Source organism: Eubalaena glacialis, chromosome 3 (genome assembly GCF_028564815.1).
Source record: "Eubalaena glacialis isolate mEubGla1 chromosome 3, mEubGla1.1.hap2.+ XY, whole genome shotgun sequence".
Classification (NCBI taxonomy): Eukaryota; Metazoa; Chordata; class Mammalia; order Artiodactyla; family Balaenidae; genus Eubalaena; species Eubalaena glacialis.
This window is the reverse complement of record NC_083718.1, coordinates 805261-833207: the sequence shown is the minus strand read 5'-3', so window position 1 is coordinate 833207 and position 27947 is coordinate 805261. Positions and strand designations below refer to the sequence as shown.

General features: G+C 50.3%; 1 protein-coding gene across 7 annotated transcripts in view; it reads left to right on the top strand.

Moving 5' to 3' along the window:
* The window catches only part of PPP1R12B (protein phosphatase 1 regulatory subunit 12B), a 199344-nt gene that overhangs the window by 157413 nt on the left and 13984 nt on the right, over positions 1–27947 (top strand). For all 7 annotated transcript variants that reach the window (XM_061187241.1, XM_061187240.1, XM_061187239.1 and 4 more), the window contains 2 exons: positions 23556–23572; positions 27233–27362. In XM_061187241.1, the coding sequence (XP_061043224.1) occupies positions 23556–23572; positions 27233–27362 (147 nt within the window). The remainder of the gene's footprint in view (positions 1–23555; positions 23573–27232; positions 27363–27947) is intronic.

Sequence of the window (27947 nt, the reverse complement as noted above, 5' to 3'; positions counted from 1 at the left end):
TATTTATTTTTATTTATTTTTGGCTGCGTTGGGTCTTCGTTTCTGTGCGAGGGCTTTCTCTAGTTGCGGCGAGCGGGGGCCACTCTTCATCGCGGTGCGCGGGCCTCTCACTGTCGCGGCCTCTCTTGTTGCGGAGCACAGGCTCCAGACGTGCAGGCTCAGTAGTTGTGGCTCATGGGCCCAGCCGCTCCACGGCGTGTGGGATCCTCCCAGACCAGGGCTCGAGCCCGTGTCCCCTGCATTGGCAGGCAGATTCTCAACCACTGCGCCACCAGGGAAGCCCCTCCTTGACTTTTTAAAACAACTTATTGAGATAAACACCGTTATGGAATAACTGTTAACTTTACCGAAGAGTTACAGCTTTAACAGAAGTTTCAGATAAGTCATATTCTTTTTCTCTACTCATCCAGTGTTTAAGCAGCCATATAACATATAGAGAGCCCTCTTGGCTGCTTTTTAAGCTAAAGATTTTAATTTGCCCTGATAGTGTTTCTGATCAGTTCAAGCGTTTCTTTCTCGTCGAGGCCCTGTGAGCATTCTGGCAGAGTACTTCTGTATTGTGCCGGCCTGTCTGGAACATAGTCTGACATCGGCATTCCCGACCCTGCCCTACTGGGTGCTGACCGCACGCGTCAGTCGTCCTGGGCACCGTGTCCCCACATACTTCCAGGGGACCCTGTGGAGATCTTGCCTCCACTCCCACCTCCACCCTTGAGAGCCTCTGCTGAGGTTCTGCGCCGCCCCTTCTGACTCTCCTGCTGTTCTGTCCTGTGTGGCCGAAGAAAAGTGGCAGCGGGGAAAAGCTGCTGTGAGTTACATGAAAAGGGGGTAGCTTTCCACTTCTGTTTTGCCTTTTTTAGCTGTTGCTAAATTTAAATTTAATTGCAAAACTAAACCCATAAACCAGTTCTAGGACAGGCTTGCAGAAAGATTTTCTTAAGAGGCCTGTATAATCCCTTACCCTGAAGTGGGTTTCTGGGATTTAAACGTTGATGACACTGGGACGTGACTGTTCAAGTGTGCGAGAGCGAGAGTGGGAGCACCTGCTGAAGGTCGGCTCCTGCCAGGCAGCACGCAGGTCCTCCCCTGCTCCTGCCTCGGCCTCAGGGCTCTCGCGTCCTTGTAGCGGATGCACTTTGTCGCTCTGATTTTTAGCTTTTGTTGCTTTTTCATAAAGGGCACATGTCCAAAGCCCCTCATCTAGTGGAAAGAACTGCATGGCTTCTTGGCTCTGCGTGTCCTTATGTGTGGAATGAAGACTGACTTTTCTCTCGGGAAGGATTCGTTTCAAAGGAGCAGTTGAGGGTAGGAGGTTAGTTTTGTGGTGAGACCCCTGATACGTCCTCCTCACTCAGGAGCGTCTGTGCAAGAGTCGCTGGAGGTGAGTTGTCACCACTGTCCCCCCACCCCCGGAGGAGGGGAGAGCTTCACCTCACGCAAATTAAGGCTGAGGATTAAGATGGGGAAGTGGGAAGAGAAGGGGACAAGTGGCAGAGAACTTGCTGCTTCCTTCAGAGCTCCTCCCTCATCCCTTCCCCCCACGGTACTCGTGCTCCTCTAGGTGCCCAGGAATGAAAACAGCAGGATAAACCCATGGAGCTTCTCCTGAGCGGGCCGCGTGCTGCCGACGGTCTCCTTTAAATGAAAAGAGCTTGTTTGTTTAGTAAGTTTGTTGAGTTAGCACTCAGTCGTGTCTGATGGGTTGAAGGAAGGAAAGGGTCAGTTGACGGTTAAAAATAAAAATATTTTATTTGGCCCTTATATTCATACATAGGCCTGAAAATGATTGTTCTATTGCAAACTCTTAGTTCCAAAAGGAGGAACAGGGATCTTGAACTATTTATAGTTCTTAATTGTTAATACTTGACTCATTACCTTCTTCCCGAAATCTGAACTAAAATATTGTATATTGTGTCTTCTCAGAAGTTTATAACCTAGTTACCCCCAAAAAATTGATTTGCAGGAAGCAGCAGCAAAATTTTTGAAATACTAGGTAATGTCTGCCAAACTTTTGACAAACTCCCTTGGGGCCTTGAAGACCTTGTTGGAAGCCATGCTCACCTTCCAGAAGGAACTCTCCTGCCCTTCTGTATCTGAAGAAATGGGCAATGATAACGCATTCTGTTGGCTTTGTGCCCCCCCAAAAAAAAAAAAAAAAAAACTTGAAAGATTGCAGTTCTAGATGATTGGGTTTCAGGTTAGGGACCTTCAGAAAAATCTAGGCCTTACACTTCTGGCTAAAGTCTTACAACATTTGTTTATTGACTTAAATGTCTCATACTTAGGCTCAGCTGCAACGCTCACAAGTGCTAACAGAGAGGCTCTTTTCTGACCCCCTTGGCCAGAGCACTCCGGAACTTTATTCTGCAGTCCTGTGTTCTTTTTTGTAACAAAAGAACTTGAAAGATGTAGGCGGGGACCATGTGAGATTGTGTAGCTAGTTTCAGATAACTTTAATTTTGAAAGTAACCAATTCCGAGAGGTTATATGTAGCACGATAAAATGAAGTCTGTTTGGGTTTTACAATCTAATTATGAGGATTATTTTTAGCAGTTGTTCGTATTTGATATACAGTTTTGCCGGTATACCCACCCTCTTCCTATGCACACACATTTATATTTGTATATTCTACCCTCAGGAATTAAAAAATTAGTTTGGCCATGAACCAAAGAGTAAATATTCTTTCTAACCTGTCTGTTGTTTCACCTGTGCCTTCAGCTTCTCTCCTCCCTTAAATACTCTTCCGTCTTTGTCTTACTCAAAATCTTTACTAGATGAAGGTTTTTAAATATATATATATATTTAAGCACTTTGATCTAGTCTGGGTAAATATCAGGACCCCTTCTGCAGGCTAGTGGTCTCTGTTGAGTGGCAAATACAGCAAGCAGCATAACTAAGATGTTTTTCTGGGAGTGTAATAATCCTGTCACGTATGATGCCCCAAATGTCATCTGCTCACAGATTCTGAAGACAGAGGCAGCTGCCGTCTGCTCTTCCTCTGGTGATGAACACAGTCGATCTGGAATTGTCAGCTCACTGGGGAAGGCGGGGAATCACGTTCTTCATTTAGGAAAGAGTGAGTTGGAATCCCAGATGTTCCTTTCTCAAGACGCTGGAAGGGCTGTGCTGGTTCCTCTGGGTGAAGCCCTTCCGGGACACGCGAGGAGTCTCCATTCGTGCCCCCGGCCACAGGGCGCGTGCGGGGTCCGCGTGGATGTCCTGAGTGTTTGTGTGGTGAAATGCTGACCATCTGACACAGCGGCGATTCTGGGAATTGTAGCCACCATGATAAAAAAGCTTTCTCTCCTGACTTGTGATGGTATTTGTCTGCCAAACCCCAAATTTTGTTTAAAGAGTGGTGACTTCCGTAGTGTTTTCAGATTCTCCTGATCCAGCAGTGTGACACTGGGAGGACTCTGGTTCAGAGCACACATCCTTCGCCAGTTTGGTAACTCGGGGAGTAGGGACCGCTGTGCCCTTCTCACTGGGAAAGGCCTTGCACTGGCTGCAGTCTTGTCTTTCAAGCTGTTTGACTGCGAGCCGGGACGCACGGAAGGAGTCGTGTGCCGGGAGCGCCCCTCCGCTCCGGAGCGCACGCGGAGCTGCTCTGCTTGTGAGACGACACCTGCGTCCGCTCACAAGCCCAGTTCTCTGCCGAGCCTGTGGCCGAATCCCTCTGTGACGAGACCCGCTCTCCGAAGCCCTCTGGGGTTAAAAGAAGTTACCTCATTCACACCACTCATACCCTAGTATGATGAGAGAAGTGGGTCGTTTTAACTTTTTACTTTGAAACAATTTCACATCTGTAGCAGTATTTCAAGAATAGTACAAAGAACTGTAAACCCTTCACCCAGAGACCACATTAAAACATCACCAGTTGTCCCAGTAAGGCCCTTCGTGGCAGAAGGATCCAGTCTGACCTTCCTCTCTCCTTGGTTCTCACGACCTTGGCATTTATAAGGCGAGAGGCCTGCGTGTACTCCTGGGTGTGGGCTGCTTTGCCTCAGAAGCAGGCCTGTTTCTGCATGTTTTACACAACGTCTCAGAAGTGACACTTGGCTCTTCTCTTGCTGCCCTGACGGTCTGTCCACTCCTGGGGGCACTGACCCTGAGTCCCTTGGTTAGGACGGTGTCGCCACAGGGAAGTCCCATTTTCTTCCTTAGTGATTAGCATTTTATGAGGTGATACTTTGAGATTACGCAAAATCCAGCTTCTCATCCTGCTTTTACCCACTAGTTTTGGCATCCATTAATGTTTCTTTCTTGAACTGATTTTCCAGTGACATTTCCCAAATGGGGATTTTTATCTAATTTGATTACTCCTTTTACATTCATTGGTAGGCATTCTAGTGTAAGGAAGAGCTTTCTCTCCTCCTCTGTTTTGTCATTCCTTTATTTGTATTAGAGTGTGCTTATGAATTCCTGTTTCCCTCAGTGGGTTTTTACTTGTTACTCTTATTTATTTTGATGATCTGACTGTCCCAGGTTTGGCTTTTTAAGCAGGTCTGTGTGTCCTTCTGTCACGCCCCCATCCTCGTCTGAGTGTTTTTCTTCTTCCTGACACAAGAGACCCAGGCTCATTTGCTTTCCTCCCCCAACTCTGGAATCAACAGCCATTTCTCCAGGGAACCCCATTGCCACTAGCGGAGAGTGGCATTTAGAAACAGTGGTCTGGGCACTGATTGTGCAAAGGCTCCTCCACTAGTGAGGAGCCTATTGCTTCCTAACCCCGAAACCTAACCCTAACCCCTAACCTAACCCCCAACCCTAACCCCTAACCCCCTCTGTCTTCAGGCCCCTGACTAGGCCGGGCTCCTGCCTCATGGCTGCACCTTCCCTTACACTAGGGCATTGCCTTCCAAGAAAGAGGACTGGGAAGGAGGGAACAAGGTAGGTTCTTCCCTAAAGCATTTGGAAAGGAGATTCTGTCTTCATTCAGTAGCTGTTTACTAACCGTCATCTGAGCTCTTTGCTTCAGATTTTCATTTAGATCCTTGCGTGTGTTTTCTAGGTGCGTGTGCGTGTGCGTGTGAATCAGCACTTCGGTGATAAATCCCCTGTATTGAGCACATCCATGTGCTCGGCACTGCATAGACATTAGGCCTAAATTATAGAATAACTCTGCAAGACAGGCATTATTTTACCGTTTTTGAAGTGAGCCAAATAAGATTCAGTGAGGATAAAGCATTTTGGTCACGTCAGACAGTTAAGTAGGGGTTGGATTTCAGCGCAGGCTACCTGACCTCAAAGCCCACACCCTTCCCGAACCACAGGGCAGTGTGCTGGTGTGCTGATGCTTTGGGGGTCCTCACTGGGGGGCATTTTACCAAGCATCATCACTCTTAAACCATAACATTTAACTTTCTTGATTTAAAATATAAGAGGAAAAGTGAGCAATTACTCAACTGGCTCATTAATTTCTATACTAAGAAGACCCCACTGGAGGAGACTTTGGGAGAACCCCTGTGTCTGCTGGTTCTTACGTTTATTGGAGATTCTGTTGAGCTGTCTGCCCGGGACTCTTCATTCAGTTATAACAAAGAACCTCCTAAAGTTTAGGAACTTTTTTCTCTACCTTACCTGGAAGAAATAAAACATGAACCCAACATTCTCTCCTGCCTGTCGGAAATAGATTATTTTCCAAACAGATGGCTGTTTGCGTAGCTCTCACTCCGGAGAGTTCGTTTACCAGGCTCCTTGGTTACTAGACCTTAACTTTAGAAAGAATATACCGGACCCTCAATTGGGGAAGAAAAGAAGAGAGCGATTCTTTGTTATTCTTTGCTCTTCCTCCATGCTGCTTGTCTGATTAAGCAGCCTCCTCGGCTGTAATGTGTGTGCCCGGGTCAGAATGTTATACTCTGTGCCAGGCCAGTGTGGAGGAAAATGCAGATTGTGTTCATCTCTGGCTCCCTGACGTGGGAATGGTACTGGAAACGTGGTACTACCTGAAAACTAGATTAGGATATAACCAGAAGGCACAAGACTGTGACCACGAACACTTCCACTCACGTTTACCTTCACTGGGATGTGAAGGCTACTTTGATGTTCTCAGGGGAGTTAATGTCTCTTCAGTAAGAAAGGAAACAACAAGTGCCTGTTGGAGAAAAAAGCTAAATATATAAAAGAACAAGTGAACCAAAGAAAGAGCTTAGGTGAAACTTTCTGGAGAATTTTTCTCTGTTCCTCAGTTTCTGACGTGTTCCTGTGAGTGTCTCAAATAGGCAGCATCTCCCTGAAGGATTTGAACTGGCCGGTCTTTTCAGACCCTTAGAGGGGCCGTTGTGTTTTGCGCCCTCTTACTGGCTGTGTGTCTTCTGCCCAGGCTCACAGCCCCTGAGAGCTTGTCCCCTCGCCTGTAAGATGATAGTGCTTTTCAGCACAGGTGAGAGCACCAGGTGAGACCGTGCACGCTAAAGCACTCTGTACAACTTGAAGGGCTTCGCCGTTGTCAGTGCCGCCGAGAAGCAGACGTAAGAGGTGAAGAGAAACAGAGCAGTACTAAACAGGCTGTTACCTTCCTTCCCCCATCGCCCACGGGGATGGAATCACTGCGCGTGCCTCACAGAGGCAGCCCGGAAACTGTGCTCATCAGAATCGTTCCTGCCATCTGGTTGAGGGGTCTGGGTCGTGAACAAGGTTCTCGTCCTTCTCACCCCAGCCTTCCCGGAGCCAGTCTTGCTGTGGGAATGTTACATCAGTATTTCTTTTCTAAGTGAAGGGGGTCTAATAGAGAAAAACTCACTCTTACAGATGGGAGTAGCTACAAAGTAGGGTTTTCATTGTATGTTTTTTAATTCGGCCACACCACGCAGCAACCAGGGTCCTAGTTCCCCGACCAGGGATCGAACCCGGGCCCTCGGCAGCAAGTGCACCAAGTCCTATCCACTGGACCACCAGGGAATGCCCCACAAGCAGGATTTAGAACATAAGATTCATAGAGCTGAACCCCCAAGATAGCTGGCCTTTCAGACACAGTACAATTGTGGTTTGTGGTAGAATTCATCCGTCCTCCTAAGGAGTTTTTTAGGTTACAAGTGAATCAGGACCCCTTTATAAACTTTTCAGCCTGTGTTCTTCAGACCAACCCCATTTCCCTTGATTCAGTTTCACAGATTGGTCATAAGAATAAAGAAGACATCAAGACAGTTGGAGGGAAAAGAGTGGCTTGCTGGGAAGATATGAAGGAAAAAGTATCAATTTCATGTGGCGAAAGGAGGGCAGGATAGAGTTTCCAAGATCCCAGAGAGAAGTGAGTTGTTACTTTGGGGATAAACCCCTCTGCTTAGAAAGCATTTGGCCTAGAAGTGTTGGATAGGGTGGTGATGACACAGAGTGCAAAAGATTAAACTTGAGATGTTTCAAGGCCAAATCCAAAATCCTTCGACACCAAGCAAATAAATTCCTTTCTTTTTAACTCTTGACGTTCTCTGCGGTCGTGCAGTCAGTTCCCCTGTCTCTGTTCTCTCCTTATTTCTGACCCTCCTGTCTCTCCCCTCGCCTGGCCCCCCGCCCCATCTCAATCCTCCCGATTATGGCATTTTGTAAAACTCTGCTAAGCACTGCACTCAGAGGCTCTGCCGTCCAGGTCTCTTGTGTACGGAGAGCTTCCTCTGCCGTGGCCGGAGTTTCAACTTGCGGCTTCCTCGTGGGGCGGCAGGAATGACGTGTGTCGTTAAACTTGGACATAAAAGGGCTGAAGGTGCTTTGACTGATGTGTCTGTCTGGGCTTTGTTACTTAGGGACCCAGACGTGGAAAAGTCCCTGCTCTCCCACGTGGAGAAGCGTCTGAGAAGCCGGCCGAGGGGGTGGGTGCCAGGGGCAGTGGCTTTGTCCCTGAGCCCCCAGGGCGCCCCCCTGAATTCCCAGAGCCCGGCGGGCTTTCCTTTCCTCCTGCAAGTGGCAACCCGAATTCTGAGTGGAAAGTGCATCTTTGCCCTTGGCCCATGTCCAGCATTCCTCGCTGAGCGAATAGGATTTGGAATGTCAGAGTCGGAGGGCGGGAGCGTGTGGGGCTGCGTGTTTATATGTGCAAGCGGCCTCCTCTGGCTTCCTGAGACTGCTTCCTTCTCCTGAACTCTTAGTGCCTTATTTATGTGTTGGTCTTTGGTTTTTGTTTCTAAGTCGTTTAAGCTGCATTTCTCACGGCGGTCGGTCACGGGGCACTTCCAGACCCCGTTCAGCCCTGGAGCCCGGCCCCGGGGAGGCAGCGTGGTGTCCAGAGGATTTGCGTGTCTTCCCTCCGGATGAAGAGACGGGAGCTGTTCGCAGGCTCGTCCTCCGGGGGATCTGAGGTCGTCCCCTCCGCGGGGTGACCTGCTGTCCCGGAGCCTGGACCCAGGTTCCGTGGGGCACAGGCCTCCGTGAGCGGCGCCCCTCGGGAAGATTGGGGCCGGGCTGGGTCAGCGACGGGGCCCAGCCCAGCGCCGGTGCTGGAGCCGGACTGAGACACGCCTTGGCCCCCGTGTGACTGTGGACTCATTGACGGGGTGGCTTCTACCCTCGATTCAGTTCAGCTCAAAGGCGAGATCTGGGGGTGCCCGACCGGCTCTGACCCCGAGGGGCCATGTCCTCCCTGCATGGCCGAGGCAAGGACCTCGCTCGGAGCAGGACGGCTCAGTCGGACTCGCCCCCGGGCTCGCCCTCCCCGACGGCCAAGACGCTCCGAGTAAGCGGCCCTCCTTCCGCCCGCGGTCTGTTGGGGGCGGGCTGTGAGGCCGGGCCCTGGGGGTCGGTCAGGGCAGGGGGGATTCAGGGCGTGTGGAACCAGCCAGGGGGACGGCGGCCCCGCCGGTAGCTGTTCTGCAGGAGGTTCCTGTCCCTGACTCTTAATGGCATCTTCGGTGAAAGCGGGCTTGAATGCATGACACAGCTGCTGTCTTTCAGCTTTTCAGCGTCAGTTGTGAAACGCTTGACAGGAAGAGTGTAGAGGCCTCCTTACCGTGCCTTACGGGCTTTCTCTGATTTACGCGGCTGTGTTTAGTCTGTCCCTTTCCTGTGTTTTATGGGTCAATACGGTGTTTCAGGAGAAGCAGCTCCCAGTGGCTGCGGAACCACGTTCAGTGACCTCAGGCACGTGTAGGCTCTGCGTGGGCAGGTTCTGCACGTGCATTTGTGCAGGCGTGTACATGCAGGGGCGTCCTTGCGATCCTTTGTGTCTGTGAGTGATAAAGAGAGAACAGGATGGGCAGGCGTTCCGGACACTGGGATCCTATTCCTCCGTGACCGTCAGGAAACTTTGCACTTAAAAAGCCAAAGAAGTACCTCCCGGCTGTAGACAACCAGCTCTGGGGGTGTTTGCAACGCCCCAGGCAGGTCCAGTCTCTCTAGTGCGTGTTTCTGTGGACGTGGGTTGCACGTGGATTCAGGTGTCCCCTGTGGGAGCCCGGCAGAAGCCAGCCGTGCTGCCAAGGGCCCTGCTGGGTGGGGGGTGAGGTGGCAGCCCCTCCTTAGGGAGCGAGAGCGTCTGTGCTGGGGAGCAGGATGGTCACAGCTTCCTTATTTGGAGAGGAAGCCTGAAGAAGTCCTGGGCTCTTCTGAGTGACTTGATACCACGTTCAGTGTCTGTCTCCCAGTGTAAATGACCACGGGGTCTCTCCTGTGTGCGTATCGCCGTCGCGGGTGTGGCAGCCTCTTTGCACGTGGCCTGGGCTGCTCTCTCTGGGGGAGCACACCCCCGCCGCGCACACAGCTGCCAGGCTGGGCCCCCAGGACGGAGCGTGCCCTGGTTCCCTTCCCTCTCGGCGGCACCAGGGGTGCCTCATGGTGTGAGGAGCCCTTATCAGCCTCGCTCAGCCCTGTAGCCCCGGCTCCTGGAGCAAGGATGCCCCCTTTTCCCTTCCTGGGTGAACCCATGTCCTCTCTAGAGGGGCTGCTGCTTTCTCCTTGTCCCAGTCCTCATGCCACCATTCCCCCTACCTCCGACTTTTTAGACAGAGGCCGCAGTGGGAGAGAACTTGAGGATTTGGATTATAGGAACTGAAATGTGGTGGCTTGCGTGACGGGCTGCTTCCCAGGTTCAGTGCCCGTGGCCGCGGGTTCCCCCCGTCACCTCAGCTCCGTCTGTAGCTCCCGGAGTCCAGACAGCCTGGCCTGTGCTGCAGAGCCGCTCACACTCCACTGTAGTGTTGGACGGAGTGGCAGACACACGGACTCATTCAGGGGCTGCTGACCCTTGGAATGGGTTAGAAAACCAAGATGTGCCCCCTAGGAGTCCAGTCTCGTCTCGTCTCGTCTTGTGTGCTGGCGGGTCCGCGTGCTCCCTGAGAGCTGGTCTGGGCGTCGGGTGGTGGTGGTGTCTTACCTGCCTCCTGATGCTGCTTCAGGACAGATGCGGGGTTACACCTGCACCATGTGATAAGATGTCACTGCAGGACAGGCTGGGGCAGACTTCTGAGCATCTAATGCCAATAAAAACACAAGCATTCTATCCAAAGTACCTAACACATTCCAGGCCTGAGACTATCACCGCCTCGAGTAATCCTCAGGCCCCTACAAGGCGGGTGTTGCCGTCCCCGTGTCACAGGTGAGGACACTGAGGGACGCAGAGGAGTGGTTCCTTCCCCAGCATCCTCACCAGCGAGAGTAGAATCCGGTCCGACCCTCCTCGTCAGCAGCACCGGAGCACACATCAAATATATTTGAAGGTTAAGGACACGCCAGGGTCAAAGCGGACAGTTAAGAGCTTGGGCAGCTCTGGACATGGTGGGGACGCAGGAAGCTGAAATGGGGGGGCTGCGTCTACAGACAGGGAGCCACACCACAGGGGCCTGGGAGCCCCCTTAGGGGCAGAAACGCCTGGGCCTCTCGCAGCACAGGTGCTGGGGTGCGTCTGCTGGGAACAGCTCTCTCCGTCCTCACGGAACCTGGGGGACCCCTGCTCGCGCCGGTCCTGTTAGAGGTCACGCACGGCTGAGGACCTGTAGCTGCCGGAGCCGGTTCTGTAATTCAGAGGGTCGAAGCACACACCAAGAGAAATAGTGCTGTCAAAAGGGCCAAACAGTAAATGCTTCCATGTAAGGAAAACGTCCTCAAAGGGAATTTTAAAATAATGGCTGTTGGACACCTTGCTCTTAGATGTTCAGGAAGCAGAAAGGGCAGCCTGTGAACTGCAGCTCATACGGGTTATTTCTAACTTGAGAAAACAAGTGGTAGGATGATTTTTCAGTAATTGGAAAACCGAAACTGTCTTATCATGCCTTTAAACTCCCAGCAGCATCTGATACTTTTAATATTATGTAATTCAGTGTTTCTGTACTTGGTAAAACTATGACCCTTTTAAAATAATGTGATAACCTAATGTTTGCCGAGAGATTGTGCAACTAATATCCTCCCTAATGAAATAATCACTTACATGAGAAAGACAGTATGTGTCCTCACCAGCCAAGGATTTTGTTTACTTTCTCTAGTTCGTAGTTTAAAAATAATAGACATTTGTCATTCTCTGAACACAAGATTATACTATTAAACATCGTTTTTAAATCCACCCCTCCCTCTGTAAGGAAGACGTCCACCACCCACCCCTCATAACCCACTAAAGCTGTCCTGGTCTCTGCTGACCCTGAGAGTGAAATACTTTTTTTAAACAATTCTTTTGACTTTCACAATAGGTTCACACTAGTCCAACGTCTCTTTGTCTCTAAAAATTGGGAGGCGGGGGGAGGGCGTGCTCCCTGAGTGACAGACCTGCTCGTCTCTGATTTCTCTCTCAGGGAAAGCGGGACAGCTTGCAGAGTCACCCTCGTGACTGATGGGCACCATGCAGGTATTTATTGGTGAGGCTTTGAAGGCTCAGCCTCTCCTCACACTGTGAGCCACTCCACGAGGTGCCAAGCTCACACGTTTGTATAAAAGCTTCCTTTTGATGTAATTTTCCAACATAAAAAAAATAATAATTCTGAACTACAAACATATTAGACACCTCTAGCTCTTTCTTGCTCCTTAATCACTGTGAATATTATTGGGTCTCAAGTTTATAAATTCTGTTAACTTAAAAACTAGTCAATTTAGATGGTTTAGCATTTTAAAATCATCTTGAAAGCAAGAGCCAGGTAGTCACTGGTCAGTATTCTCAAATTATTATTTGCTAATTTAACAAAATATTCTTCAATACAGGGCATATCGAAAGATAACAGACTACTTGAGAATGTCCAACTTGTAATACTTAGTTGATATTTGTTGTACTGAATAGTTTTGAAGTAAGTGGGACATCAGCTGAACCCTGGGAATCTTTTAAATAGACAGATTTTCTTTGAATTGGTTGGTATTTATGATAACAGGATTTGGCCCGCATCTATAAACCAAGATCAGTAGCATTTTTCCCATGTAACCTGGATTGTTATTCCTTTAGGACTTAACATCTCAAGAGAAAATACACAGATTTTACATAATATTTTTCACCCCAGCTGTTAATGTAGATAAAGGGGAAATTTTACCAGCTTGTCTTGTTTTATAACCAGCTCTACAAACTAATGAGGGTACATTTGGTAGAAAGTCAGGGGACAGAGGATCGCTGCTCTCGAGAGCTCACCCACGAGGCACTCTTCCCTTCCAGGCGCTGGCGTGGAGTCCACGTCTTTGCCTCCTTTGTGCTCTCCTGTGGCCGACACCGAACAGCTTTTAGGCTGTTCCTTTATCCTTTGTTCCTCTCATCCTGCTCTCACGCTTCCAATCTGGAATCCATTTTTTACTCCTTTATAATCCGTTGTCAGGGGATGAGAAGCATTTGTCTGGGTGAATAATACTAACTAAGGGTGCAAGCTGTTAACCATTTTTTTTTCTCTCTAATTAAAACCACTAGTGTATTGTGTTGGGTTGGGTTGGGTTGGGTTGGGTTGGGTTGGGTTGGGTTTTTTACATTCCACTCAAGAAAAGTCAGTAAGCAGTAACTCTTTGACAAGGGATCTTCCTGAGCAATGTAGTAGAACCTGTAGGAATGAAAGCAGTTCCCCACCGGGCACGGTTCCATGAATCCTAGGTGGACGCTGGGCTGCGTCAGCCATGGAGGAGAGGCTTGTTCACCAGAGACTGGTTCCATGGCAAATGGACACCAAGGCCACCTACCCTGTTCTGAATCCTCCCACTATTAACGTTCCATGAGCGTCTGCTCCGTAAGTAGGCCTGTACTAGATCTGGAATCGAGAGATGAAAGACACAGTCCCTGCCCTCAGGGAGCCAACAGTCTAACTGGGGAGATGAGAAGGGAACTCCAGGATTATAACAAAGGGAAGTGAATCTTCTAATAAAGGTATGTGGGCCCAGGTGCTTTGTTTTAGGAGACCAGTCAAGCGGGAGATGCATTAGGCTGTTGAACGGACAGTAAAAGCAAGCAGTGCGTTACCAAGGTGGAAGAAAGACGCGAGGAAGTAGAGTACTACTCTGAGAGCTGCAGATCGGTGTGGCTGGGACAGAAGGTATAATTAGGAGGGTGAATGAGGAGTGTAATCGGAAGTTCAGCTGGAGACGCACAGGGGCCGGTTCGTGTTGGGCTTGGCATGTCTTTCCAAGGATTTGGAGAGCTGGCCTGTGGGTGAAGGACTGAAAAGCTGGGGTCAAGTTGCTGTGATCAGAGCTGTTTGCTTGTTAGAGAAATCGCTCCGGCAGCTGAAGGCTGGACTGTCGGCAGGCCTGGGGGTAAGGTCGGTCCTCCGGTGAGAAGTGAGGGCCTGGACGGAGGCGCTGTCTGGTGGTCGGAGGACCGTCCAGCTGTTTAGAAGTGGACTGGGGCGGGGTGAGCCCGTGAGCAGGCAGGGGCCAGGGCGACTCTCAGGCCTCTGGTTTGGGCCACTCGGTAGAAACCAGCAGGACACGGCTCAGCGGGCAGGGCAGGAAGCAGAGGGTGCCGAGTGCGGAGGCGCCTCACGCTGGGATGTGCTGAGTTAGAGGGACTTCGGGAGTTTCGGTACTGACACCAGAAAGTAGTTGGTCCGAAGCTCAGAAGAAAATAATGGGCTGAAAATACTGATATTTATGATTAAAACCAAGGAGTAGATGTCACGTAAGGAACGAGCTGGGAATAAAGCCTTGGGGAGTAACAGCAAGAGGTTAGAAGGCTCTTCCCGTGCGTGGCCTTTTCCTCTCCAGTCACCACGGGGTCACATGAGGGAAGACAGAAGGCCTTGAGTCTTGTCTGTCTGTCTGCAGGTATTGTGGTCAACTTGATGTTCCAGTGATGAGCTTCAGCCCCAAAGAATCCGGAAATGGAGGGTCAGTTGGGTCAAGAGGTTGGGGTTCTCGTTTTCAGTACAGCCAGCGGGGCCCCCGGGGAGAGCGTTTCCCACTTGAGCAGTTCCCAGATTATGCAGCATTGCTTCTCCCTTTTCCTCAGCCTCGTCATATGTGGGGGAGCTGGCGATTAGAATCAGGAGATGGAGGGGAACGGCTCGAGCTGGCTTCCCGCTGCCTTTTGCTCCTTTCGTTTCTGGTCCTGACTGTGTCACTCAGGGGGCGGCAGCTGTCCACACCTGGGGTTAGTGCTCATCCCAGCCCAAAGCCCAGCCTCCTTCTTGGGTCACAGTGCAGAAGCCCTCCCGGTGAGCTGACAGGGTAAAGACATGGAAGCGTGTCTAGACTTTGACCTCCGCCTGCTTCCTTGTGAAAGCAGCGTCTTGGTGTCAGAGCGTCACAGCTCCTGTGGACTTCCAAAATCGACCTCCCGTGGTTGGTCATCTGGGAGAGAGTATAACTATGCGGACAGTAAAATAATAACCTTAAATGCCTGTGGGTTAGAAAGGGTAAGTAGGAATTAGCCTGGATAATCAAAATCTACAAACAATCAAAACCCTCGACTTGAGTGGAAGCGTTTGCTTGAGCTTATTCCTCTGGCAGCCAGCAGGCCCTGGCAGAGAGGAGTGGGCAGTGGAAACTGGTATTTATAGAGCGTCACCTGTGCCGGGTGCTGTGCCAGGCACGCGACTCTCACTTCATCCTGCTGATAACCTTACGCACCGGGTACCATTCCCCCGACTTTACCCATGAGGACGCTGAGGCAGAGGGAAGTTAGTAGTTTTCTGAGCCCATGTACCAGCAGGTGCTGGAGCCGGCAGCGCTAAGCTGTGTAGCGGTCCAGGGAACCACTGCGTCTCCGTGAAGTACCTCCTGAGGTATTGCTAATATCCCTGACCATTCAATCTGTTTTGAAAAGAGAGATGGCGATAATAAACCTATCGTAAAGAAGGAAAAAGTTCACAGAATAATTTAGAAAGAGACAAATCAATTTAGATAAAGTCAGAATTTTGCAGCATTTAAAAGTAGGTATAGTTTTGTTACTTCTAAGTATCTACATTAGAACTGTTGCTAAGGAGAAAAGATCTGCTCTACCCTTGAAGGTTGTCACCTAAAATCATTTTTAGCGAGTGTATTAGTAAATAGTTCTCTAAAGCCATTTTTATAAGTGCTCAAAAACAAATCCGTTAGGTAAGGTCATTTATCTTATCTTTTTACGCTATTCATTTACTTATAAAATAATTTTTAAGCAGATGGTACAAAGGTATGCTTCAATTCAGGACCTGTTACATTATAACAAGTTCTGAATTAGAAGAGCCTGAATTTCTGAGGTTTCTCTTATCTAAGGGATCTTTCACCTGCCAAAAATCAAACACCCTGCACATGTGTCTCCTCTCCCTAAGGCCTATACTGTAAAACACCAGTTTTGCTCTGGGAGTACAGTTTAGCCCCCTAAATCCAAAGAACCTTGTGCATCTGAAGACTCAAGGTCCATAGGGGGTATAAAAGGTCAAATTTAGTGGCAGAATCAAAGAAAGCTTCAGTTCTTTACCTTTCAGAGCTGCCAGTAGCACTTGGGCTACTGATGAGGTCCCAGCTAGTGCCCGATTTCTCACAGGACAGGTCATGCAGAACAGCGTCATTCTTCACCACCACCCTGTTTCTAACTCCAGGCTGATGCTTTTCATAGAGTCGTCCTTCCACGAAGCCTTACCAGAAACCTCCAGACAGCGTCGGTCTTTCTTTTCTGGCAGCCCTTTTTATCTGCTGTGTGTACCAGACAGCCTAGTGTCTGACTGCACTCAGGTGATGACTGTCATTGTTTTGTGGGTGTGCTCAACTTTCCCCCACCAGAGAAGGGATCTGAGCCCAGAGGACCCTGTCTGAGGCCCCCTCACTCACAGGGAAAGGATGCACTGCCCGACCCTGGTCTGGTCTCTACTCCTGGCCTGTGCGGCCCCCTGGATGCACTGCCCGACCCTGGTCTGGTCTCTACTCCTGGCCTGTGCGGCCCCCTGGAGGGGATCGGCCGTGCGCTGTGAAATCCTGTTTCTGTAGTGAGGGCTAATAGCCACAGGTGTTCTCGAGGCTCTTCAGATCCCTGCTTGTTGCAGTTTGCTAGTGTGTCGACGGCTCTAAAATATGTGAGTTAATATTTTGGTTTCTGTGGGAACAGAGAGAGAAAGCTAAGAACAAAGGAAGTCCCTAACCTTTTGTGGAACTTACTTAGCAGGAAAAGTTTTTCCTTAGGCTACTTAGGTCCCTAGTATCTGTTTCCTCTTAAGAGGTGAGGTCTGGAGAGCCTCACTAACCCTTTGGCAAGGGTTTTGATTCACAACCTAGTCTGAATAAAATTAAAATAACTGCTACCCAAATAGGCTGCTGGACAGTGATGTTTCCGAGGTAAAAATCCACCTCTTCCCAGGCTGTGGGCCTGGAAAGCTTAATGCTGAGGAGGCGTGATGATGGCCCTCACGGGGTGGCGGGACCCACTACCCTGCAGAGCCTCACAGCCCTGGGGGCCATGCTCAGGCCGCACTTGGAATCGTCTGCACGATGTCAGGGGCTACTGCAACTTCGTGCACCGTGCACGCCAGTGCAGACCTGAGACTAAGTGAAAGTGTGTGTTAAATGTGAGTGACGTGACCCCTGGCTAGAGCCACACGCGTTAGAGCAGCTCGTTGTCCTTGGTCACCGTCACCTGCCGTGTGAAAGCTGCCTGGAGAAGACGCCGCAGTCTGCAAGTGTGTTTACGGATCATAGGGGTTTACAGATGACCTTTAAACACAAAGAGCTTGCCTTGGATATTTCAGGGAAACTTTAGTACGTTCAGATATTTCCTTCTACAATAAGTACATTTTGTGAGTTCCCAAAAAAATCTAGAAATTCTTCAGAAGCTGGGAATATCCATAAAGAAAAGGTACAGGCCTGCATAGAAAATAAGAGCTGTAGAATTCCAGTAATGTTTGGGCAGTGTGATCTATAGATATAGCAAAAGATGGGTCTCTTTCTACCATTTGAAATATAATGAGATGGACCAGAATACGTGCAGTAACATTCAATCATCTTGTTTCTACGTGCAGTGTTAAATTGGTAGGGTCATCACAATCTGGCAGTGAGGTTTTTCAGAAATATTTACAGTGTAAACGGGATTATAAGTACTGTATTTCTTGACTTTCCTGGTTTTTTTTTTTTTCTTCCCATATGTATTAAGTACTTGGTAAAGACAAATCAAGGAGTAAACTAAGATGAAGTTAGATGTAACTTAATACTTTTAACACTGTTAGAATTTGGCTTGGAAGTATCCTCTGGCACACACAGCTGCTCGGTGGATGCACACTTCCCCAGCATCAGTCGTGCTTTCAGCATTATTCTGAGTCAAAATGTCTATAATCACCCAACTGCAGCTGACTGGCCATGTACTGTGGATATTTCTTACTCTGAGGATGTTATAGGTAAACTAGACCATGTCTTTTTAAAGCGGGACTTTCTAAAGTGGCTCATTTAGATGTCCTGGCCTGGGCTCCAGGGCCCGTATATGTGGTGAGGTGGTTCTCCCTCGACCGTGTTATGGGCATCACCGACCGTATGAGAGGTGGGCCTGATCCAGTCACCAGCCCTAAACACAGAGGGCTTTCTTGGCTGATGGCAGAGGAGTGTGGAAAGGAGCCCCTGTGTCACTGCATGAAGGCGGGAAGGACACGGGGGCCTCCAGGAGCAGGGGCAGCCCCGGCGGCCACAGGCAGGGGTTCTCCCCCAAGCCTCCAGGTGAGAGCCCAGCCAGCAGACACCCGGTTCTGCCTGTGAGAGCCTGAGCAGGGCGCAGCCAAGCCGATGGTGGGGCAGCAGCAAGAGAAAATGAATACAGTTGGAAGTCTGATGATATTAAGGGAATACTCATTTTTTAGGTACAGGGAAAAGCACCGAACGCAGGTCTCAGCATCACTGTCCCCTACTGTCACATCTCTGCGTACTTGTGAAAGTTTTTATTCCCCGCACCCCCACCCCTGCCCCCACGTGTATCTCCAAATTGTTCAGGATCCCCAGATGTATTACTGGAACAATACAGACTCAGAAAGATCCTTTTCAGAGCTGGAGCCTACTAGGCTGCCCTTCCAAGTTTCCCGAGAGCCCCGATCGTTTGGGTTTTGAGGGTGCCCTTCCCTGCAGGCAGAAGGCTAGGAAGCCTGAGTCTGTGTGAGACGAGTATAGGGAAGGATTCTCAAACTCGAAACGTCGTACAATGATTGTCCCCAGAGCTCAGGTAGCGGCCAGGTCTGCGGCGGGTCCTCGCTGCAGCCACACCCACGCTCCTCAGAGCTCAGGCACCCCGGGGCGGCGCCGATGGCCCCTGCTCGGGCCTCTCCAGGGAACACGGAAGTGAAGTAGGAGGTTTACCAGGAGGCTTTCCCATCGCTGCGGGGTCAGGCCCATTTTGGTCTTGGTGTGGACACGTGACGCGTTTCGTTCCTTTCCCTCGGGCCCAGCTTCCAGAGCTAAGATTTTATTTTAAACTTGGTCAGAAGAGTTTGGTTTTAATTATCTGCCTTCCTGAACTCCCGATAACTTCACGTTAAAAGCTTTCGTGAGGGGTTTCCTAGCCAGTCTCTGGTGTTCTGAGAACTCTCCACATTTCACAAATCAAAACCAGCCCTGTTCCCGTCCCTTCCCAGGATTTCCATCTGAATTCATGGTGCTCTTCGCTCTGTTCTTTTATTAGAAACAGGCCCCGACCAATGAGATTGTTATGGGAGAATTCAGAAGGTATGAAAGGAAGGAGCCTGCTTCTTGGTTTTGGAGCATTTTTTAAATTATGGTGCGTCTGGCTCGTCTTTCTTTTTACTTTCTGTTTTCTGTGTTCGCCTTGGTTTCTAAAGTCTCTGCTGCTGCAGGCCCCATTCACAATGTCTACGGCCCCGACTTGGGCCATAAAAGCTGTGAAAGTAATTCCTTCTCTGAGCCGTTTGCCTCTAGCTCAGACACACCAGAGAGCCCGGCCTCAGCAGCCATCAGGCGTTTGTTTTCAGTGGCAGCAGAGCAGCAGTCTTCAAGCAGAAGTTCCTCCTGAGACGCCCTGGCTAGAGCACATGCCACGGGACGTTGGTCTTAACCTGTAGGCTGCGTAGAAGGCTCGGGCCTCTCCTGACATAACGGTGTCACCATGGGCAGATGAGCCGTCAGACCCGGCTCGAGAGTGGAGTGAGAGCTGCTGCTCCACGTCCACGGGGGGAGCTTGCAGGGAGAGAGGGGCCGTTCCCAGAACACAGGCGAGGGGAACCCCGCTCCTGGCCTCCGAAGGGCGCAGATTGGCTGGGGCCCCGGGCCCTGTGTTCCGGGGCTTCTCCTCAGTCGCTGCCGATGGGGCTGACTCTCAGGCTCCGCTCTGGAGGGTCTTCGATGTCCTTCCCCAGCCTCTGACGCTGTCCTTTACTGCCCCCTGCCCCGGCGAGACCACGTAGGCAAGCCCGCACTGCCCCGCCCCCTGCTCTCCGGACCCACTCCGTGCTTGCCCTGCGGGGACGGGGTCAGCTCTTTAGACTGAGACACAGTGTCCGGGTGACGGTGAACTGTGCTCATTTTGAGTGACAGGAGGAGGAAGAGGGAAAATGGAAGTTAAGTCTCCACCAGTGCAGCCACTCGGCTCCTTTTACCCAAGAAACCCAAACTTCCTCTCCCTAAATCTAACCAGTGTTTGTTCGTCAAACACCAGATTATCTAGGATATCAAGAAATCAAGCAAAACAATAGTTTCTGGAAGTATGATCTAAATACCAAAGCCATTTTATCAGAAGCTGGGGATTGAGTCCCAGGTCCCGTACACTTTTAACCCACTTGCCCTCTGGCCTCTAAGAACTGTCTTCTCAGGCTAATTTCTGTTACGATGAGAACACCATCTCCTCCAGAAATCCCAGGTGTCTTCCTTCTATGAAATGATCTTGTTTGCTTTATGGCAACCGTGCTACCTCTATAGCCCCAAATCTTGTTTTCTGAGACTCTCACTCTTCTCTAAGGAGTTAGGTCACCTTCTCGGGACGTGGCTAAGGCGAGTCCTTGAAGGCAATGATAAAAAGCCCGAGGGTTCCAGAGGGCTCCAAGAGTTGGGGGGGGCGGGGGGGAGTGCTAGAAGGATGGGGGGCGGGCTTGGAGGGAGCCCTGTTTCCTCTGACACCTGGATCAGGTGACAGTCCACTCGTCACCACACCTGATGAAAGTTCATCCCAAAGAACTTGATGACACGCATCTTACATGCCTGAAAAGTATAACAAACAACAGACTGTGCTATTTGCTTTCAGTTACCCCTGGCAGGTAGAAATAGGAGTGCCACTCTTGGGCAGCCCCTGTAGGACACACCGCCCTCCAGGCTGGCCTCTGGGGAGGGCTTGCCTGGGACTGCCAGGACCCCGTGGGCTTTTTCTGATTGCTGCGTGGCAGTGCTAACCTATTTTCTGTGTCTAAGTTTTTGCCTGTTTGTATCTTGCATCAGCTTCCTCAGTGGAGGCCACTCAGTGTCACCGCATGCGATGCTGCCCTGTGTCTGAGAACTTCCGCTGGTGCGATGACAGGGCATCAGCAGCTCCACAGTACTTCCAGGCCATCCCGAGTGGGAAAGGTTAGTTAGCCGGCGCTCTGATAGGAGTCGGTCAGTGGAGATGAGTAGTATGCTTTGATACTACAAAATGGCTCAGACTGAGGCCTGGGAGAAGCCAGATTTCCCTGCCTTAATGAAAGGAAGAACTTTCTTCACTAGAGAGGGAACTGCCAGCGTCTGCACAGCAGACTGAAAGCTGGAGATGTAGTAAAATCTCACCCCACAAATCACGTTCTTACAGGGAGGATGTTACAACACCCTCAAGTGAGATCCCACAGTTTGGGCACCACCGAGTCGGTAAAGAGACGCGTCTGTCGGTCACGTGGTCAGGCCCCCGTCTGCGCGCTGGGCACAGGTGTGCTTGGGATTCTGTGGGAGAAGACGACCAAGGCGTGGGGCAAGCTGGCGAGGTTGTAAAGGGGTCGTTCTCCGTGCCTGGGGGAGGGCGTGGGAGGCTCACAGAGGCTCTCCCATGGGGGCGATGGAGCGTGAGAAAGGCCATTCTGCCCAGAAGCCGCAAGAGAGTGGACGGTCGGCGCCTGTGAGCTCAGTCCCCCAGGCCCGCCCTGCCCCGGTCTCCCACGTCCTGAGTTAACTTGCTGCTCTAACCAGCAGCAGCCAGTGTGGTGCGTTTACAGCTGCAAAGTGAGGGGGAGCTGGCAGGGCGTTGAGTCGTCACGGATCTAGATGTCAGAACAGAGACTGGTGCCCAGGCCCAGCCGATGCTGAGGCCGGCAGGCCCCTTCCCGAAGCCTGAGCTGTTGGCTGGGTGTTTGGTGAGCAGTGCAGGCCCTGAGGGCGTCACTGGGAGTGAGCCAGTGGCCAGGCCGCAGGGAGGGGGGTGCAGGGAGACCTTGAATGTGTGTGTGTGCGCGCGTTTCCCGCGCATCATCTTCTCGTCCATTTCTGTCGGGAAGTGGCCCCCGGACTCGGCACTGTTCTCTGTCGCCCCTCCTCCCCGTCTGCCCCGTGCTGCTCAGACGGGCCCATCGGCGCGGCTCTCACACAGCTTCTGGCGCACAGCTTCTCTGCCGCCCCTCCTCGGGGCCTCCCCTACGGGCCCTGCTCTCAGCGGTCCTTCAGTTCGGTGGGGCCCCTGGCGTTGCCTGGGACAGAGTTCGGCCTCAGTTACTCACGGGTCTGGGGCGTGTCCCATTGGGCAGTCCCCCGGGCTGTGAATGCCCCCCGCGTCCCCCGGGCACCACCAAGGCCAGCTCTCAGCACAGAGCTGGCAGGTGGGCATGGCCACCAGGGAAACCTCAGCACCACTGAGCACACTGGCAGCGTTTTTATATATTAAGTAATTCTTGAGACGTGGCTAAAGTTTAGTTTCTTTTTTGACAAAAGTCTTCAAGTTAGAGAAAAACAACCCTTAGTTAATGTTGGTAAAAGCAGTGATTGATAGTGTGGGATATTATAAATGTGAGACAGGAGAATTCCTGAATCCCAGACTCACACGTTTTAGGGTGCCCGATTCCAGTGTAGGAGAATGTTACAGATACAGCGCACGGTCTCTTACCGATTCCTCCACCTCAGATGGGACACGTCTTCACCTTAAAAAGCCCATGGTTAAGTGGTGCTTAACCTGGGCTGCATGATGGGTCACCTGGGGGACTTTTTACAATTTGTGGAAGAAGGCCCAGCTCTAGGCCTGTGGAGAGAGAACCTCCCAGACTGAGGTTAGGCTGAGGACGTTTTGGAAAAGCCCGCGAGAGAATTGATGAATGGAAGCCCTGGTTCAAGACCGAAGTCCATGGGGAAAAGCCACCTTGCAGCGAGGTCGCCTGGTCGGTCCCTCCAGCCAGCAGTGCTGGTGCTCTGCCCCCCTGGACGGCTTCAGGGCGCGGTATGTGGGGCCGTCACGTGGTGTGACCTTCAGCAGAGCAGTGTCCCCAGGCGATGCCCAGACGAGCAGGGGTTCGCTGCTCCTGCTTAGGTAATCGGGCCTGGTTTCTCATCTTCCTTCTTTTGCCTGCCCTTGAGGATTTTGTTATTCTTTAACACCTCAAAGGAGGAAAAAAAAAATACATTTAAATCAATTGAGGTTTTTTTTGGCCTCAGTTCTTTTTATAAAAAAGTGGAGATAGAGGGTAAAGGTCATCTGTGATTAAAAATAAATGTAAAACAGGCATAATCATTGTTGTTTGCAGCAACCATAGGTAACCATAGGTAACCGAGCTCAGAGGTCAAATCTGTAAACTCCTTTCTTCTGAGATTTCAGTACTTTGTTACTCTTTTCGTTTTTTTATCACCATCCTAGGGACGGGGGTGGGCCTTTCCCCCCCACCCCCGGCTCTCCTCTCCCTTCACTAGGGACCTGGGAGGAAGTGGGGACCGTCCTGACCTTCACAGCCAGGATACCGTGTTCACACGGGCAGGGCCGAGGGTGTGAGTGGAGGGAGATGGGTAGAATGGATGCTGAGACCCAGAGAGGCAGCCTGTCACACAGGCCCAGGCAGTCCTGGGACACAGGACGGCTTGGTAGGTGGCAGGGCGGGTGATCATTTCACACGTTGCTGGACTCCAGTTTAATGAGATGTGCTCCCAAAGCCTCAAGTCTCGCAAGTTGGGGGCACAGGCGTGGGCGCTTAGCCGAGGAGCCTTCTCTTACACTGTGAGGCTGCACCCCTGTCTTCAGCCGTGAAGCTGAGACGTCTGATTTGAAGAGTACATTTGTAAATGGAAATAATAAATGTCAGTCCCTTGCTAATGCTGATTTTTTTGTTTGTCTCTTCTTTCTCCAGCATGAACGACTTTCTAGGTAAGACCTTGCCTGCCTTACACTCGTGAGTAGACGCATGTGTGGTTGCACGCGGCTTTGCCTAGTCTAACAGCCTCTCTCCATCCTCCCGTCTCGTTTCCACTGCCCCACAGTCACAAGCGGCTCCCTTCGGCCCCCGCACAGGCCCCTCTGTCCAGTCACGCTGCATCCCACCTCCATGTTGGTTCCCCAAGCACCGTGCCTGCTCCCCCCAGCCAGGGCTAGGGAGACATTAGTGTCCTCCCCTTCGAGTAGCGTACAGATGACTGGACAGACAGTCTCAGGGCCAGGATGGAAGTACAGAAGGACACTCAGGGCAGAGGAGAGGCCAACCTGACCGGCTGGTTCAGGGAACCTGACACTGTTCCCTGTACCCACATGGGGCCCAGGAATAGTTTATCCAGTGAACCAAAGACCTGTTTTGCAATTGCTGAAAAGTTAAGCATATCAGAGTTTGGGGAATGATCCTCTGTAATTTTTCACCTAGTACCTAAGGGTACAAAATTGGTCTTCCTGAAGAATAAAATAAAATAATAGAGACTGGGACTTCCGTGGTGGCGCAGTGGTTAAGAATCCGCCTGGCAATGCAGGGGACACAGGTTCAAGCCCTGGTCTGGGAAGATCGCACATGCTGCGGAGCAACTAAGCCCCTGCGACACAACTACTGAGCCTGCGCTCTAGAGCCTGTGAGCCACAACTACTGAGCCTGCGCGCCTAGAGCCCGTGAGCCACAGCTACTGAGCCTGCCTTCTAGAGCCCGTGAGCCACAACTACTGAGCCTGCACGCCTAGAGCCCGTGAGCCACAGCTACTGAGCCCGTGCTCTAGAGCCCGCGTACCACAACTACTGAGCCTGCACTCTAGAGCCCATGAGCCACAACTACTGCAGTGAAGAGTAGCCCCTGCTCGCTGCAACTAGAGAAAAGCTCGGGTTCAGCAACAAAGACCCAACGCAGCCAAAAAAATTAATTTAATTAATTAATTAATTAATTAAAATAATAGAGAATGAGGAGCCAGAGTTTGAATCTCTCATTTTCCACTGTTCCTCTGATGACGAAATTAAGAAGAGATTGGGAAGATGTAGTTATAGGATACCATAGGGCAAATGAGTTTCATAATTTGTTTAATAATTGAGCTGGTTCTACCTTATTAATATATGTTAAAATTTACAAACTTGCGTGTATTCTTCCTTTGCTTGCCCTCTCACCAAGCACCAGCTTAGGATAAATATAATTTCCAACTAACCCAGCAGAAAATTCGTTTTGCAAAATTGGTGGAAAGTGGCATTTTGCTACAGTTAATTTCTTGTAAACTCTGTTACATTATAATGGCCATTTGTGAAAATAAATTTCCCTGCAGACTTCAAAATATGCTATAAAACTGTAGCAATTAAAACAGTGAGATTCTAGAACACAGTCGACAGCACCCAAAAGTCATGTATGACTTTCCAACTCAGTGGGGAAAGAGTCATTCTAATAACATAAAATTTAAAATCTCTGCTATTAAAAGAGACAAAAAGTAAAGTGGGGAAAAACATTTTTTGCAACCTATGTTAGATAGTTTTAAAAGCCCCAGTATATGTAGGATGCTCCTGCAATATAATGAGGCAAAGATTAACAAAGGCTATGAATAGGCCCTTCAAAAACTAAGATAAATAAAGATATTGAACCTCCATAATGATTTTAAAGCATTAAAATTAACAACAATAAGATATTTCTCCTATTGGATTGAAAAGTTTTAAACCTCTCTAGAGGGCAGTATGGTAACATTTATATCTGCATTTAAAATATTATTTATCTCTTGACCAAACAGTTCCACTGCTAAGATTTTATCCTAAGAAAATAACAAATATACTAAGATTTACAGGCAAGTTTCATTGTAGCATTATTTATGGTAGCTAAAAAATTTAAAACAATATGTGTCTATCAATAGAGGATTAATAAACAACTAATAAAAAAAAATAATAAAAAAAAAAAATAGAGGATTAAACTCTCATACAGCCATACAGTGGAAGGCTACGCAGTCTTTTTTTTTTTTAATGAGGCAATTGTGTTTTTACTTACATGGTGAGATGCCTGCAGTCGTGAGTGCATAGGTGTAGGGGAGAGGAGGGGGAGTCAGACCACAGAAGGTGTTCTCTGGTTTTATTTACAGAAATATTTATTTTGACATCCATGTTTAACATCCTGCAAGGATATGAACTGAACTGTTGGTAGAGATTGTTCCTTGGGCAGGACCGTCGGGTGACTTTCACTTTCTAATTTAGACACTTTAGTTCCAATACTTAAACTGTTCAACACGCATGTATTGCTTTTGCAATCAGGAAAGTCAATTAAGAGATTTCTATTTACAAAAGATTTTTTGTTTTGTTTTTATTTTATTTTATTTATTTATTTATTTATTTATTTATTTATTTATTTATTTATGGCTGTGTTGGGTCTTCGTTTCTGTGCGAGGGCTTCCTCTAGTTGTGGCAAGCGGGGGCCACTCTTCATCGCGATGCGCGGGCCTCTCACTATCGCGGCCTCTCTTGCCGCGGAGCACAGGCTCCAGACGCGCAGGCTCAGTAGTTGTGGCTCATGGGCCTAGTTGCTCCGCGGCATGTGGGATCCTCCCAGACCAGGGCTCGAACCCGTGTCCCCTGCATTGGCAGGCAGATTCTCAACCACTGCGCCACCAGGGAAGCCCCACAAAAGATTTTTTAACTATAAGAAGGAAAAGAATGTAGTAGAAAATGTTGTAGGACTGAGCATCTCTGTGAGGAAAAGGCAGCCCTTGGTGTCATCAGCAGCTTTGCCCCCCACCCCTGCTCTGCCTCTTCTGGTACCTAGTCCACCCACCCCCACCCCCGCGTGGCCCCCGCAGGACAGGAACGCGGGCGGAAGCGCCACAGCCGGGACTCTTCACACCGCCCCGGTTCAGGGGTAGAGCCCTGGAGGACTGGTCTGCACGTGGCCCTTCCGTGGGCCGCCTTTTAGCTTGGAAAGAGTAAAGTCCCAGGAAAATAGGAACCAGTGTGAAGGATCAGGGTGAGAGTCGTCCGTCCGCTTAAGCAGGAGGTCAGCTGAGAGGCCCTTCCACTCAGGGACCAGTCAGTACTGGAACGAAGCCACCGTCCGCCCCAAAAGTGCAGTTGCTACGAGACATGAAGTCCTGTCACAGGTGTGGCGTCCAGAGGAGAGGGTGGAACGCGAGCTGTCCCGGCACCGGGTGGCGCCTCCCGACACCTCTGGGGGTCCAGCCGGCCTGCTGAGCCCCGGTTGCCATCCTCACCCACCCCTGCTTGCAGCTCCAGGCCCATGTGTTTCTGGCTCGTTGGCACTTCATTGGAATCATTTTCTAAGAGCCACTGAGATCCCAGAAACTTCTGCGTTTAAAAGCACACTCTTGAGGGAAGCTGTTCGGCCCTAAGCTAATTTGAGAAGCTCTGCGATTGCCGTCGGCACACAGCCACACCACCGGCCTCCCGAGTCAGCTCCGTCCTGGGTGGCTGCTGGCCTCCTTCCCCGAGCAGTGCCCGCGGCAGGCGGGGAGGCCGGGGCCTGTTCTGGCCAGAGCCCTCGAGCGCGTCTTAGGAAAGGCGCCCACTGCCCTTAAGCATCACCTCCCTCCACCTTTTCGTTCTCGGAAGCCACTTGCACCTTTACTGTGTCTCCCACAGGTTGGAACTGGGAGGCAGTGACGCCAGCAGCGAGCGGGCCTCGGCCAGAGCCCGCCGGGAGGCCCGCGAGGCCCGCCTGGCCACCCTGAGCAGCCGCGCGGGGGAGGACAGCAGCAGGGACTACAGAAAGGTGGGGGCTCCCGGGTCCCCCCCACTCGACCCTCCTGCCTCTTCCTTGCTGAGAGGCGGGAGGGAAGGTGCTCCAGCGACAGATGCTAACGGCCAGCACGTTTACCCCTCTCAACCAGCTGAATGAAGACCCCTTCACGTATTGCTTTCAGTGCAGTAAAAATGCACCTAAATCAGATATTTAGAGGTGTAGGAAAAAGTAAAGGTTAAGAATTGTGGAAAGGGAAATAAGAGTAATGCTGGTTGCCTGGGCCCAGAGAATCACTTGATGGACTCTGATATTTTTAACAAACACATGCTTTTAATGAGGTCCTGTGAACATCAACCAGATACTTCTTGGCAATGGTAAATAATAACAGTCTGGTTTGGGGGGTTTCTGTCATTTTACGGTTCGTTTCCCTTGGTTCTTGAGGGAGAGAACCCAGCTCCAGGGGCCGGCTCAAAAACCTTCCCTTTCAAGTGCTTGAGATGCCAGGAAAAAACTTTTTTGTTAAGAAAATGTTTGTTTGGTTGAACAGAACTTGGCTAAAACGGATACACAGGAGGGCGGCTCCAAAAGGAAGCCTCTTTTGTGTGGGAACCGTGT